Here is a 16950-nt window from a genome sequence, read left to right as displayed (position 1 = left end):
CAATATAATAAAGGTTGTTTGGGCTACATTGCAAATCTGTTGTTTAGTGTAGCCACCTTCTTTATCCCAGCTAGATCTTCTGGATAACTTGCTGTAGCTTCTACATCAGCACTTGTTGCTTCACCTTGTACTTTTGTGTTATAGAGACGGCTTCTTTCCTTAAGTGTCATAAACCAACAACTTCTAGCTTCAAACTTCTTTTGCAGCTTCTTCACCTCTCTCAGACTTCAGAGAATTCAAGAGTTAGAACCTTCCCCTGGATTAAGCTTTGGCTTAAGAGACTGTTGTGGCTACTTTGTTCTTTAATGTACAGACCACTAAAACTTTCTGCACATCAGCATCAGGCTGTTTTACTTTCTTATCATTTGTGTTTACTGGAGTAGCACTTTTAATTTCCTTCAGAACTTTTCCTTTGTATTCACAACTTGATTAACTGTTGGCACAAGAAGCCTAGCTTTCGGCCTGTCTCAGCTTTTGACAAGCCTTCTTCACTAAGCTTGATCATTTCTAGTTTTTGACTTAAAGTGAGAGTCATGCAACTCTTCCTTTCACTGGAACACTTAGAGGACATTGCAGTTATTAATTGACCTAGTTTCCATATTCATGTGTCTCAAGGAGAGGGAGAGATGGGGGAAGAGCCAATTGGTGGAGCGGTCAGAACACACTCAGCAGTAAGTGATTAAGTTAATCATTTTATAAGAACGTGGCTCATGGCACCCCAAAACAATTATAATAGCAACATCAAAAAACATAGATCACCATAATAAAGATATTGTAGTAATAATGAAAAAGTCTGAAATATTTTGAGAATTATTGAAATGTGATACAGAGACACAGAGTGAGCAAATGCTCTTGGAAAAATGGCGCCAAGAGACTTGGCTTGACCCAGGGTTGCCACAATCCTTCATTTTGTAAAAACCCACAGTATCTGCAAAGTGCAATAAAGCGAATCAGAATAAAACAAGGTATGCCTGTAATTGTCGGTTTGTCTTGGTCTTTGGATGTTTTTGGATCTCTCGCATGACTGTTAATTCCACAAGAATGGTCAATTTCAAAATCCCAGCTGTGTATTCCTGAACTAGTACAGTGTCTGGCATAGTGGGCACAGATATACTTACTGAATTAATAAATGTATTAAGAATGTCCTCAAACGGAAAAATATTTAACAAAACAAATTACCTTTGGTGTCCCTGGTCCCTGGGTAAATCAACTTCCTTTAGTGGTTTCCCATAACGTTTCCTGAATTTCTTTGAATAGTACGTTCATTAAAATCAATTCAAAATCTTGGCTGAATATTTCTGTTTCCTGCCTGGGCCCTAACTGATGGTTTATGGACACAAATAGAAATAGCAGACTAATGGTTGCTTAGGATTTTAAGTTAACTGCTAATGTTTTATCCTTTCAAACATCCTATTTTCTATTAATTTTTATAGTACAATTTTTTTAAATATAGAACTTAATTCCTTTTACAATCTGTTTCATCTTTATATTCTTTAAACTTGTATTCTTTAAAATCTAAGGTTTACAATTAAGTAACTGATGATATTTGTAATTATAACTATGTCTTTGGTTGTAGGAAAATGTACTTGAACAAACAGAAAATTTAACTTAAAAAAAAAATAGAAAAGTCCTCCCAGTACAAAAGAAAAGTTTCCAATGATGAATATATGTAAAACTGCTCCAAATTTTAAAAAGCTGAAGGCCAGAAAGAAAACCAAGTATATATACATTGAAATATTTGGTAACTGACTGAATAATTACCCATAATTTTAAAATTATTCTAATAAATATTCTAAATTTAATATAGTTTAGTTTCATCAGGGGCAAATACAGGTATTGTGGAACCGAAAGCTTATATGATGAGCGGAGGGGAAACCTGTTTGTGAAGAGGGGAAAAAAAGAAAACTAAGAACAAGACTATTCATATAATACTAGGTATAAGGCCAGGAAGCACCCTGAGCAAGTAAGGGCCCTGAAGCTTAACTTTCACGAGCTTTATTAAAAACTCACTTCTGGTATCAAGACAAAGTGCTTTTTTTCTTTCATTAAATTATAGGCAGAATGCTCAATACTGACATTTATTGTCTATATTAACAAAAAGAAAAATTTTAAACTTAGAAATAAAACTCTGAACTCTTACTTGACGTCAGATCTCAGGGATCTCAGGGATCTCAGGGATGTGTTTGCCCCTTTACACAGTGACACCCATACAGCTGTGTGACGGTGTGACCGTGCTGGAATCGAGTGAAGGAAGGGGGTAATTAGCTGTTAATAACAACAGGATTCTGACAAGACTGGTAGCTTTTTAATTCTCTTAGAGAAGTAGCTGTACGCCAGATTAGAATTCAAAGAAAACAACTTTATAACTATATTAGGTGAAGGATAAAATGCAATTCCTAGTAAGATATCCCAGAAATGGCCAATAACTTCAACAATCAGAATTTAGTTACAAGTACAACTCAGTTTTGAACAAACTGAGTTACATTCATTACAATTAATTTATTCAAAATTTTTGCAATTAAAACATTCATTCAGAAACAAAATTGGGAGAACTATTAAACTTACAATCGCCATGTTACTTATTAAGAAAATAATTATCTTAAAATAAATACCTCTGTCAAATAAAAATAGATTCTAAAACAAAGAAACTGTAAAAGCCTTTCTTATTTTGGCATTTAATCCCGAGTGATCTTAGCTAATGTCGCTGTTACTTACTGATCACACTCCTCCCCATGGGAGGGAGTGGGGAAAAGAAGGAAGAGGAAGAAATCGTGGCTTCAGCCCAAACGTTCAGACTACGCTGGATGCACAACAGAAGGGGGGTCATGATGAGCCATGCTGTGCTGAGGACTGTGCTGCATGCTGCTGACCTCCGGGTGGGTGTGTGAGACCTGGGCACTCGCTTTGCTTAAGGATCCCCCCCAACCCCACTCCCCAGGAACTCAGTTAAAAAAGGTTAAACACAGGCTGGCCCGTTCTAAAGAAGGGCAATAAGCTTATTTGTTACAGTGGCTCTGAAACGACAGCTGAGTATAAAACAGGCACAGGCTGTCAGACATCTATGAACTTGACTGAAAGAGAAATCAAGCTGAGAGGAAGAATGTCCCCTCTGGGATTCTGACACCTTGGAAAACTGGGGCAAGAATCCTTTCCTTTGTTTCTCTTTATGACAATGAACAGGGCAGGGAATGATGGCCCCTTCTCTTCAAATCAAAGCCTTTACCTCCATGACCTTAGAGCAGTTATAAAAGTGATTTGTAAATATACATCAGGGTGGCTGATGATAAAATCTCCCTAGACAGTACTAAACTGTGGCTGAAAGCCTCTTTAAAAAACACATTTGTGCCAACCAAGTCTCACCCTCCCTTCCCCAAAGATGTGAGTTAAACCAAAAGAAGGGCAGACCATGCAAAATTTCTCTACATTTTTAATGTAGTGAATTCTGATGTTAAAATGGAGTAGCATAAAAGTGATAACCAAAAAAGCAGCTCTTGCAGTCTAACGTCTTAAAATCCACACCCTTTCACCTTGCATGTGTGGAGGAAGAAAGAGCAGAAGATAAAATCACTTCCACCTGGACCACTGCTTTTCTTTATCTGTTAAAGGCACGTATATCACTCCCATCAGCGGCTTCATTTTGACACTGCCATCTTGTAGCTTGTCATACTGCTCCAGCATCTGATTTCCACCTGCAGGACCGACGGGCAATATCAATCTTCCACCAGGCTTTAACTGGTCTATTAGCTAAAAGAAAAAAAAACACATACACACCAAGTTACAGATTTTATATTAACAGTCATTTTACATCTCTATAAACAGCCTTCAGTGTCCCTGGGCAGAAAGTAGAAATGTACTGTATTTGGCACACACGTACTTTGACTGTTAAATGCATCACTCAATTCCCACTCATTTACTTCTCTGCCTCTCCTACTAAACTGCAGGTCCTTTGACGACAGGGACAGTGTCTCACACAGCCTGGTGCAACAGCAATGCTCAAATGCTTGAGCTGAACACATGATACAGAATTATCCTCTTGGGAAGGTCAAAGGCAAAGCCGAAAGTTCCAATGCCTATAGGCTTGTTTTGAATCTTTGTGGTTTAGAGGGGAAGTGTAGAAATTCTGCAAGGAATCCCTATCACTGTAGAATTTAGGGCATCACTTAACCAAAGCTAAGGGAACCTTGGTTTTACAATGGAATTTAGGATTGCTGGTGCCATGATGAAGGATGGTAGGGCTGCAGCCCTGAGGCATTAGAATGAGGACCCCCTGTCCACGAAGAACCAAGACCGCTCAATGAGAGCCCCTCTGGTCAGTTTTAAAATCTTATGTTATCATCTGCCTGTAGCTTTACAAGTCACCACTAATCAAAAAACAATGACAAAGAAACCTTACTTTGAATAGTATTGCCCCCAAAAGGGTGTCTCAGTTAAAATTTAGGTTGTCAGTGAGGTGGGGGTTTTTTTTTGCCATTTTAATTTTTACAAAATAATACTGGCAAGGATTGAGTTATTTTTTTAAATGTTAACACAGTTCTATCTCAGATTTTAATTGTTTATACCAGGCTGCCAATATGTTTTTAGTGAAAAACAAAACAAAGCAAAGCAAAAAACCTACTGATACTGTGTTCATATATGAAAATTCTTTGAGCTATTCATGATTTATATACCTTTCTACACCATGTTAATACTTCAATTAAAATGTGTTAAAAGCAGCCCTGGCCAGGTGGCTCAGTTGGTTGGAGCATCATCCCGTACAGCAAAAGGTTGTGGGTTCTGTTCCCCGTCAGGGCACATACCTAGGTTGCAGGTTCAATCCCTGGGCGTGGCATGTATGGGAGGCACCTGATGGATGCTTCTCTCTCACACTGATGTTTCTCTCTCTTCCCACTCCCCTTCCTCTCTCTCTTAAATCAATAAACATATCCTTGGGTAAGGACTTTTTTAAAACATGTGTTAAAGCCATTGGTTTAGTAAAACAAAAACAAAACAAAACAAAACACAGATAACAGAGCCAGATAGAATAAGTGATTTTCCCACAGTCATTTAGCCAGTAAGTAGCAAGTCAATGATTAGAACAAATTCCCCAACTTCCAGCTTCTCGTACCTGATCTAAACATACAATAAGAACCCTTTCTAGGCTGGGGAGTGGATCAGACTGGGCAGAAAATGCCACTAGTCATCTAGTCAAGAACTAGGTAAAATTTGTATATAGTAGAAACCTAGACTTAAATAAACTTAACCAAGAATTATTAAGAGCTGACATAAGCTTATCAGAGTCCTACAAAATGAAAAATCAACTTTGTATTTCAATATTTCCTTGACTATACCTTAATACTCAATACTGGAATATCCTTTCCTCAAACTGAAAGAATGCAAATTGTCTCATTCTGAAGATTAGTTCAAGTTTCATTCCTGTATGAATTCTTATCGCCCCATGCAAAATTCTCTTGTTACCTTGAACTCGTACAGGATTTTCATTTTATTCAATATGTATCATATGCTAATAATATGGTGTCACATCACTAATTTCCCTGTTACGTGTATGACACGCCTCCACTAGGATCTAAGCTTTGTGAGGGTAAAATGTATGACAAATACTTCCTGGTCTCTCCCAGGCACCTAACAGTTTTGTATATTCCAGTATTAAATAAAATATCAAGTGATTATCAGGTCATGAACTCTCCCAATTCCACTGACAGACTAATTCTTTGCTGGTTCAAATATTGCTTCAAAAGACAGCCATGAGCTGGGGTTTAGTAATCTTGATGTCATTTATACAACTGTTTGCATATGGAAACAATAATTACCTACTGACTGTAACTAAAATGCTCAACATGAGAGTCTAATTATATTTTGAACACATCTAGAAGTCATTCTCCTATAAATCTTTGAGAGTTTTAGTTGAAAGCACACAAAGACAGAAAAAACATAACTCACTGCTTGGGGCACAACCGGGGCTGCAGCGCCTACATGAATGGCGTCGTAAGGGGCTTCTTCAGCATAGCCCATTCTCCCGTCCCCCACTGAAAGAAAAATGTACACTTTCAGTACCTGTCCAGATAGAACTGTTTAGTGTGAAGGTTTTAAAGCAGGGAGGGGTAGCTTTTTGTTTGTTTGTTTTAAAATAATGATGCTGGGACAACTGAATGTGCATGTGAAAAAAATAGACACTTAGACCCCTGACCTCAGACATACACAAAAGTCAATGTCAGAAAGATCAAAGACCTAAATGTGGAAAGCTAAAGAATAAAGTTTCTGAGAAATAATACAGAGAACTACCTTCATGACTTCAGAGTAGCCTACAGCAGGACAGAGAAAGCACTGGAAAAAGTTGGTAAGTCTAGCCCCCTTAAAACTAAGAATCTCTAGTTATCAAAAAGGACCCATGTGAGAGTGAAAAGGCATGCCACAGGGTGGGAGGAGAGATTTATAAATGCATAAATAGACAAAGGGCTACTCTCTAGAAGTCCTACAAATCTAAGAAAAATATAAATAACTCTGTATCTGAACAGGCATTTCACAAAAGAGGAAACTAAGTGGCCAAACATGAAAAAGTGTTCAACCTCACTGGTTAATAGACAAATATAAAATTAAAATCACAAAGATATATTGTTATACACTCACTAAATGGGCATAAAGAAAAATCTAATAATACCAAATGCTGGTGGAGATGTAGAGTAATAGGAATCCTGACACATGGCTGCTGGGAATGTACATTGGTTCAGTCACTCTAAAAAACAGTTTTGCAGTGTCTATGGTAACCCTTAGAGCCTGCAGTAACACTCCTACAGAAAGGAGTGCTTGCAGGATGAGTGAACATATGTGTGAATCTGGACTTACAGACATGTATGTTCATAGTAGCACTGTGAACATCCCCAAATTAAAAATAGTTCAAAATACCAAGCTACAGTAGAATTAACAATTTTGGTGGTGTTCTTACAATGGAATGCTGTACAATAATAAAAATGTATGCAAAAAGTGAGTGAATCTTACAAACATAAGATTGAATGAAAAACTCATTCATCACAGAATGTATACTGCATGGTTCCATTTATCTAAAGTTCAAAATTAAATTAAACATTATTTTTGGAAGTGCAATCAGGTAGTAAATGCTCAGAAGTAATGGCACTGGTTACCACTAGGGAGAAGGGAGGGAGTTAGGAGGAGGAAAAAGGAAGCTGAGGACTTCCAAGGTACCAGTAACGTTCCACTTCTTGATCAGTGTGGTGATTAAACGGGTATTTTATTATGCTTCACATTTATGTTTTTTGCATTTTTTAATGTTTTCTTATTTTTCACAATACAAAATGTGCTCCTATGGAAATAGTGCCCTTGTATATTGCTGAGTGGAAAGAAGCAAATTACAGGACAGTATGTATAGTACGAGTTAAACTCTGGATGTGTGCAATTTATTCATACATATATTTGTATTTAAAAAATTTAAAAGGGAAAAGGAGAGGCTGTCTTTTTTTACCTTACATATCTGCACTGTTTACATTGTTTTATAATGAATACTTGTTACTTTGGTATTATTTATATGTGGAATCTAATGAACAAAATAAACTAACAAACAAAATAGAAACGGACTCATAGATACAAGACAACAGACTCATAGCTGTCAGAGAGGAAGGGGGTTAGGGGCTGGGTGAAAAAGGTGAATGGATTAAGCAAAGAAAAAAACCTCAGACACAGACAACAATATGGTGATTACAAGAGGGAACAGGGTGGGGGAGGTAGGAGAGGGTAAAGGGAGGTTAAATGGTGATGGAAGGAGATTTGACTTGGGATGGTGAACATACAATACAATATACAATTGGTGTATTATAGAATTGTATGCCTGAATCCCATATAATTTTATTAACTAATTTCACCCCCCCCCCAATTTTTTTTTAAAAGACAATGAAGAAAGAACTCAACATGGGTACTTTCTGAAACAGTTAACAGTTACATCACCCAAGGTCCCAAAGTTAAGGGAGAACTAGCATAACATTTTTAAGTAATTGTTTTCTTACTTAGTACTGAAAAGTGAATGTTTAAAAAATGCAATAATTAGTTCTGAGTATTATTTAGCTGACTGGGGATCTTTTGGAAAAAAAAATTCTCCAGAGAGAAAAATTTTAAGTTTTCTGATACTCACCAACCAGTTGCACTCTCCCTGAAGACAAAAGCATTGGATCATCCTTTCTGACATTATTTATTGAGTCGTCTACTAGCTCTTTAATGTGGTCAATTCCTACGACTTTTCCACTAGCTCCAACCTGGAAATGAGAATAATTCAATAGCTCACTGGTCTAAATTTGTCTTTCTGATGTGTCATGAAAGTACTTCCTTATGTAGAGTCATATACTCAAATGAGAAATAAAGACAAATGGCTAAAGCTTCTGATTAGATTGTTATTGTTTATTAGAAATAATTTACCAAATACAGCTTTCTCAACTATAACCCTTAGTGAATAATTATATTTAAGTAATAAAAAGCTAGAACAAACTCTGGCTGGATAGCTCAGTTGGTTGTAACATCACCCCGTGCACCAAAAGGATTGCCAGTTCGATCCCCAGTCATGCACATAGGCAACCTATCGAAGTTTCTCTCTCACATCAATGTTTCTCTCTCTCCCTACCTTTATCTCTAAAATCAATAAAAAGATATCTTTGGGTGAGGATTAAAAAAAAAACTAGAGCCCTAGCTGGTGTGGCTCAGTGGGTTGAGCGCCAGCCTGAGAACCAAGGGGTCACAGGTTGATTCCCAGGCAGGGCACATGCCTGGGCGCATGAGAGGCACCCACACATAGATGTTTCTCTACCTTTCTCCTTCCCTTCCCATTTCTCTCAAAAAATAAATAAAATTAAAATTAAAAACTAGAATAGATTATAAAAGCTTGTAATACAAAGAAAAATGCTATCATTCTTTAATTTATAATTTTTAAATCCAGGACCATGATGGAGGACTTAACTACCAATATTAAATGGTAGTTAATACAGTCATTTTTTTCCACTTAAAATAAACTTAGAAGTATGACTTTAAATATTAAAACACTACATAACAATTTTATAGGGATTTAAATAATTTTATAGGGATTTCTATACCTGATTCTACTGCCATTTTGTGGAAAGTATAAAATGCTTAAAAATATAAAATGGCCCCAAATATAAATATTAATTGTAAAAAAAATTTAACACAATAAAGACTTCGATGTCAGACTAGCTGGGTTCACATCTAAGTTTAATTACTACTTACAACTGTATAACCTTGGCAAGTTATTCTGTGAATCACATTTCTCAGCTGTAAGATGAGGAGTAAAGGGTACATGACTCATAAATGACGCGAGGGGTAAATAAGAGAATCCATGAAAAGCATTCAGAACACTGACTAGCATGTGCTAAATGTGTGAAAAACACTAACTTAAATTACCCTGATTTTAAAAGAGACAACTCAGAATTTAATGATTTTTTTAAAGATAAATTTTCCTTTGAAACCATAAATATTTAAGTATAGAAAATAATCTCATTAAGTATTATTTCTAAGCTTTGGAAAAAAAGGCCCTGACATCCCATAAGTGAGGGCTTCTACAAAATTAAGTAAAAAATACTGAACAGAACTATCTCAATCCTTATTATGTGCCGGACACTGTTCTGGGTGCTAAAGAAATGTCAAGGGAAAAAAATCAGACAAAACTTCTACCTCCATTAACATGCTAGTGGTCTGCTGATTATACCTGTATAGCAAGTTAAATGGATTCTAGTCCAAGATGGAACCACAAATCCCAACTTAACTAAACCAGAACCTTCCAACCTGGCCTCCAGGGACATGATTTTCCATAACTGACTTGATTTGCTCATCTGAGCAAGGATGAACTTTCTCTCCAGGTGCCTGAGTAAGCCTCCAGACTTATTCTCTGGTAGTCATTTACCAAACAAGCCTCTGGTGATGTTAACTGAAGTATAATACACAAGGCATTTTTCTAAGAGCACTTTTCTTAATGTAAAGGATTCTTGACTCTCATTCCTAATAAGCCTGCGGAGTACTTAGATATCAGACTATTATTTTCTGCCTGATGAGAACTTGGAAGCATATAGTCTGGGAGCTACTGCCTACCGTCCTGTGATCATAAGAGAAGAGCCCGTGTGAGAATGAAGCCAACACGTGGGGGTGAGCAAAGCCAAACCGAAACCACAGAGAAACCCACGGTCAGTAACACTGGTCTTCTGAACCCTGCCGCACAAGAGGCCAGCTGCACTTTAGATGTTTCCACTGTATAAACCAAATAAACTCCTTTTTAGCTCTGCCAGTTTAGACAGAGTGTTCTGTCACTTGCAAGAACAATAAAAAATCCTAGTGATATATAATCCTTCGTAGAATTAAAAAAAAAAAAACCCACCCTTCAGTAACTTCTAAGGAAAAAAAAATATACAGCCAAATCATACACAGGGCATGTAGAACTATGCTTCTGCTGGGGCCAGAATGAAAAAACAAAATAAAGGTCTTACCATACGTGCAAAACATGCAGTAAGGATTCCACTTCCGGATCCTACATCGAGAGCTTTAGCTCCTTCATGCAATTGATCAAATAGAAGTTCTAGTGCATATGCATGCTGCCAAAAGAAAACAAAGCAAATGCTCTTTTTTTTTCAAGAATATATATAACATGGCATATGAAGAAAGTTGCCAACTTCATACCAACGTTACTACTATTGTCATCTGCCAAGACAACGAAAACATATTACATAGTACTTACATCTATACAGGAATTACATAAGAAAATTCTCATCGTTTGATTATATTCATACATTTAATTAAAATGTTTCAGTAATTTTTTATCTCCAGTGTGTGAATTTTTAAAATTTTATTAATTCGAAGTCAAAAGTCACAAAAGGATTTATGGTGAAAAGTCTCTATCCCACCCCTGTTCCCACCATCTCCATCCCCAACCAGTTTCACTCCCGAAAGGCAACCAATATGACCAGTTTCTTATGATGCCTTCCAAACGTACCCATTCTATGTATATACAAGAAAATGCATACATGTTTTCTCATTTATTATACCCTAAAGAAACTTTATCATCAATATTTAAACAGCCTGTTCCTTTTTATAATGACTGAGGAGCATATTTTCATATGGATGTATTATAGAACAAACACCCCTAATGAGAGATATTTAATTAAAGTTAGCTCCATTCTCCTATAACGAGAGATGAAATAATCTTAAAAGGTATATCTGTAGAATAATATAATAATCTTATAAAGTATATCTATAGGATAACTTTCTAGAAGTGGAATTGAGAGGGCCAAAGGATATATTTTTATATTTACAGTACATATAAATTATAAATTAAATAAAATCATAATGGTTATGCTTTGGATTAAACCAAGAAATAAAGCTTTCACTACTTTATCTTCTTCATAAATTTACATTTCAGTGCTTTTCTAAAACATGAGGTCAGAACTCATAAATATTATCTTAAGAGCTGTCCCGGTATGTTCCCTAAAAATCATTAAATCCTATAGCAATAAAACATTTGCTACCAGAATTTAGTTGATAAAAATACACATCCATGACCCGGCCAGGTGGCTCAGTTGGTTGGAGCATCATCCCATGCACCAAAAGGCTGTGAGTTCAATTCCTGGTCAAGGGCACATACCTAGACTGTGGGTTCGATCCCCGGTCAGGGTGCATCAGGGTGCATATAGGAGGCAACCCATCGAAGTTTCTCTCTCACATAGATCTTTCTCTCTCTCTCTCTCAAATCGGTAAAACATGTCCTTGGGTGAGGATTTAAAAGTTTTTCTTAAATTACACATTCATGAATCCAAAGTGATAATAAGTAATACATACATACATCTACCCATATATAAAGGGAGAATAAGGGGAAACTGTTCCCAACTAATAAACATGGATGAGATGATAAACTTAGAAAATCCCCATCTGGCAACCATTTTAGTAATAAATGAGTCAGGCAAAAATTATAAGTGAATGCTAAAGCCGATGAATTATAATTTGAGGAATAACAGGATATTTACCTAATCTCAAAGTGTTTGCCCAAGACACTTATAGTTTACAAAAGGGAAAACTATAATTTTACAGTGAAGTTCAGAAAAAAAATTCTCAATGAAGAAATCTAGTTAACACTACCTTAATCAGATGATAAAGTTACCATCATCAATGGAACACAATGACATCTTCACATGATACTAGCTAAAATACATCACTTCTGGAATATTCCAGGCAAAAATGCATAGCCTTATCTAATCATTAGAACATAGCAGATAAACCTAAATTAAGTAAACCTAATTATTCTTTAAAATAACTGGCTTGCATTCGTAAAAATCTTCAAGACCATAAAAGAAAAGACTGAGGGACTGTTCCAGATTAAATAAGACTAAGAAGACATGACAATTGAATAAAACTCGACCTGCATTTTCCTTTTCCAATAAAGGACGTTACTAAAGCAACTAATGAAATCTAAATAACGTCTGTGAATTGGCTAACAGTGTTGCATTAATGTTAGTTTCATGATTTTGATAATTGTACTGATTATTTAAGAGACTGTCCTATTTCTAAAGGTAAAAAGCATTCTGCTTGCAAATTACTCCCCAAGTTCATAAAGAAATATATTTCATATATATTTTTGTATATGTGTGCATGTACGTGTGTGTAGAAAGAGGGAGAGGACGGGGAAAAAAAGTAATAAAGAAAAGAAAGTGATAAACAAATACAGCAAGATGATAAGATTCAGGGGGTACATGTAAAAGGTATAGGAAAATTATTTGTATTCTTACATTTCTGTAAGTCTAAAATTCTGTTAAAATAAAAAAAAATAATCATCAGAAAGAGGTAATGTGTTCCAAACGGAGGACAGACTGGAAACTCCCTATTAGGAAAACTAATTTAGGTGATAAAAGCCAGAGTACTGGTTACTGAGGATAGAAGTTGTAGGAAAGGGCATGAGGGAACCTTGTAGGGTACAGGAAATGTTCTTTAACTTGATCTGGGTAGTGTTTACAAATATGCACACGTGTAAACATTCATCAAGCTTGTTTACTTACAATCTGTGCACTTCACTGTGTGTGTATTAAAAAAATAAAGTTAAATACCACTAGGAAACAACCATGTTCAGAATATGGGAAGTTCTAAAGGATAAATGAATGAGTTTTGTCAATAAATAAATGGCAAAAAGAAAGAGACTGTTAACATTTTTAAAAGACTAAAAAGACTACAAAGATGCAATGTATGGACCTTGTTTAGATCCTGAAAAAGCAAATCAACTGTAAAAAAATGTTTTTTGAAACACCTGGAAAAGTTTGAACATGGATAAGATATAAGATAATATTAAGAAACACTGGCATGTTGGGATATTGTAGTTGTGTTTTTGAAGTCTTTCAGATTTACACTAAAGTACTTAGGGGTAAAATATTATGTTTGAAATTTGCTTTAAAATGGTTCGACAAAAGGAAATCATATAGATTCTTTTGCAAAGAGACTCTTGTCTAAAGAGTGAAAGCCATCAATACTATGAAAAAAAACTTTGGATTAAAGACCAAAAGTCCTGGCTTCTACATGTTCTAAATTTCTTAGCCCCATGACATTGGATATTATTTATAGCTCATTGTTCCTCAGTTTCCATGTCATTACTATGGAGAGAAAAACAGTTGTTCCTATCCTGCTTTCTCCCCAGAAGTATCATTGTGATTAAAAGTCATGATGTATTTAAGAAAAAGTCAACGATTACAGCACAATGACTTGTTGCTGCTTCTCTTTAAGGTGCTTTAAAGTCACTTATAGAGATAAAATTAATGATTAATTGATCTTTTACTTCTAGTTACTGTGTTTTTGGTAAACTTTCTCTTAGGAAATCTTGTGTATGACTGTAAATCAGTGGTCTCCCTCTTTTGCTTGATTCAGAATGAAATGACTTGGTCAGTCAAAATAATCCGGTTAGTGCCCTCCTCTCCCGTTTCTTTTCTTTTCTTTCTTTTTTTTTTTTTAGTATAAAATTTTTATATTTAGAATTAGCCAGCTGGACTCAGTTTAGATGATCCCAATTTTGCTGGCAACATCCAAAGCATCATAGTCTGGAGCCAGTCGAACATATGCCTTCTTCTCCCCATCAGGCCTGATCAGGGTGTTGACCTTGGCCACATCAATATCATACAGCTTCTTCACAGCCTGTTTGATCTGGTGCTTGTTGGCCTTGACATCACAATGAACACAAGTGTATTGTTGTCTTCTATCTTCTTCATGGCTGACTCAGTAGTCAGGGGGAACTTGATGATGGCATAGTGGCCTAGCTTGTTTCTCCTGGGGGCGCTCTTCCGAGGATATTTAGGCTGCCTACAGAGCTGCAGTGTCTTAGGCCTCCTGAAGGTGGGTGACATACGGATCTTCTTTTTTTTTTGTGGCTGTGGACGCCTTTTAGCACTGCTTTCTTTGCCTTCAAAGCCTTTGCCTTGGCTTCGGCTTTGGGAGGGGCAGGGGCTTCCTTCTTCGCTTTGGGCGCCATCTTCGTGAAAAGCTCCCGTTTCTCATGTTAGCCTGTTCTATCCCTTCCGTTTCTGAAGGGGTCATTCCTAAAGCAATTAAGATGGGCTGAGCAAGGTCGCTGCCCATACCCAGGGTCCAAGAGGGTAGCTGCAATGCCCGGTTAGAAGTGTCAGAGCCCAAGCAGGTCTGGGGGGCATCTGTGTCCACACGGGGGAATGGACTGAACCAAGAGTCAGGCCAGAGCGAGATGAGGGTTTCTGCATGCAATGGTGGATCATGCTCGATGTCAGAGCATAAATGTGGAGAAGGGGGAGAATGGGGGCGGGGGGAGACAGTGATAGCAGTGGAAAATTGGTTACAAACAAGAGGATCAATTAAATAAATAAATATATTAAGGAAAATGGAACCAGTTTCTCACTGTCAGAAAAGGAAGCTAAATATGGAAAGGGACAGGAAACCACAAAAACATACTGATATAAATAAATAAGGAACAGACATTTATGATCTCAAAGCAAACCCTCACAAGATAATTATTAATTGCAAAAGTCAATAAGAGTAACTCTGCAGTGGAGAAGACTGGCAGACACCACCTTAATCAAGTGAGCATCATATCTTTAGAAGCTGGCCAAATCAAAATTGCACACTGTCTGATAGGACTGTAATGAGCACCCAGCATCACTTCTGTGATATTGCCCCTGAAGTGGCATGACCTGAATCTAGTCATAAGGAAAAATTAGACAGGCCAAACTGAAGGGTATGAACAACATAACTGGCCTGAAATCTTGAAATGACTCAGGTGATGAAAGTCAAAGGAAGCTAAGGAACTGTTCCAGACTGATGGAGACTAAAAGAGGAGTCATTCTGCAGGATCATTTACTACATCGAGGACATCGTAGGGACTAGTGAAAAAACTTGAAAGGAGACTGATGATTAAATGGTAGTAATGTACCAATGTTCCTGTCCTGGTGGTTATATAGGTTATACTGCGTATTTCCTTGTTTGAAGGAAATACACCATAAAGTATTCAGGGGCAATGGGGCATCATTTCACCAACTTGCTCTCAAGGAGTAGAGAAAGTTTCTTGATGTGGTACTTGCAACTTTCCTGTAAGTTTGAGATTGTTTCAAATTTAAAAAAATTTAACTTTATAGTCCTGCTCAGGTAGCTCAGTTGGTTAGAGCATCATTCCAATACACCGTGGTTGTGGGTTCAATGCCCAGTTAGGGCACATACAAGAATCAACCAATGAATGTATCAATAAGTGGAACAAATTAATGTTTTCTCTCTCTCATCAATAAAAAAAGGATGTTGATTTAAAAAATTCTTTATCTTTCAATGATATTTCAAAATGATATCATGGGATACTATCTCCAAATCATCAACCAGTACAGCAGGAAAGTGTTAGTTAATGAGGTTTCTAAGAGACACATTGGATTAATTAACTTTTACTGAGGAAATTGCTGGAGATATTTTACTAAGTAAAAGTTGTTTTTAAACAAGAGGCTTAACCCAAAAGATGGAGCTTCTATGGAGAAAGAGATTGTGTACATTTTGGGGATAAGATCTATAGCTTGCATTAGATTCTTAAAACAATCATTATTTCCTGAAAGTTAATAATTTCCATTAATAAGGAAACAAGTCTCACACCATTAGAAAATAAAATAATTTAAAAAACCCACAAAATAATTCCTATAATACCTGACTTTCCCGAATCCAGAAATCAAAGGACTACAAGGGACTTCTTCAAGGGACCAATCCCCAACTACAAGCAGTACTGTCCCAACTTAATTCCAAAAAATTCAAGAATTTTTTTTCAGTACTAGGTTTGTATAAGATTTGTTTTTTAAAAAAGGGGTATACTAAGTTGTTAAAGTCTCATTCAGATTTAAAATATCGAGGCTGCCCTGGCTGGTGTGGCTCAGTGGATTGAGTGCCAGCCTATGAACCAAAGGGTCACCAGTTCAATTACCACTCAGGGCACACGCCTGGGTTGGGGGCCAGGTCCTTGGTAGGGGGTACTCGAGGGGCAACCACACATTGATGTTTCTCTTTCTCTCTCTCTCTCTCCCCCTTCCTTCCCATCTCTAAACATAAATAAATAAAATCTTAAAAAAAAAAGAAATAAAATAAAACATCGAGGTCTTCATAATTACTAGTTTTTTTCATGTTCTTATCACTCTAGGTATTTTTCTGGAAAACCCACACTCATCTCTAAATCTAAAAATTAACAGTTTTTTAAAATTTATGTTTATAATTATAAAAATTTTTAAGGCCATAAAAAAACCTCGAAATACAATGAACACTACACTCTCCTCATATACAAAGTCACCAACTGTTTCATACAGTGCTCTACTATTTTATCAAACCATCTAAAACAGGCTGTAGACGTGACACTTCATTCCTAAAACCTTCAGCATGCATCTGCCCAAAAAAAACCCCCCAAAAACAAAAAAAAACCAACCCTAGGACATC

The 16950-nt window shown here is 36.5% G+C and overlaps 1 protein-coding gene and 1 pseudogene across 3 annotated transcripts in view; both read right to left on the bottom strand.

The window, feature by feature from the left end:
- The window catches only part of PCMT1 (protein-L-isoaspartate (D-aspartate) O-methyltransferase), a 49563-nt gene that overhangs the window by 7298 nt on the left and 25315 nt on the right, over nt 1-16950 (bottom strand). For 2 of the 3 annotated variants that reach the window (XM_024551961.2, XM_053913822.1), the window contains exons 4-7: nt 10488-10592; nt 8138-8258; nt 5938-6023; nt 3575-3744 (exon numbers count right to left, since the gene is read on the bottom strand). In XM_024551961.2, coding sequence (XP_024407729.2) covers nt 3575-3744; nt 5938-6023; nt 8138-8258; nt 10488-10592 — 482 coding nt within the window. Of the gene's footprint in view, nt 1-3527; nt 3745-5937; nt 6024-8137; nt 8259-10487; nt 10593-16950 lie in introns of all 3 variants that reach the window. The other variant, XM_024551962.4, reaches the window with a different exon arrangement.
- Nucleotides 13961-14522, bottom strand: LOC112297118 (large ribosomal subunit protein uL23 pseudogene; annotated as a pseudogene).

Source organism: Desmodus rotundus, chromosome 11 (genome assembly GCF_022682495.2).
Source record: "Desmodus rotundus isolate HL8 chromosome 11, HLdesRot8A.1, whole genome shotgun sequence".
NCBI classification, from domain to species: Eukaryota; Metazoa; Chordata; class Mammalia; order Chiroptera; family Phyllostomidae; genus Desmodus; species Desmodus rotundus.
The sequence above is the reverse complement of the archived record's forward strand: the minus strand, read 5'-3'. Positions and strand labels throughout refer to the sequence as shown.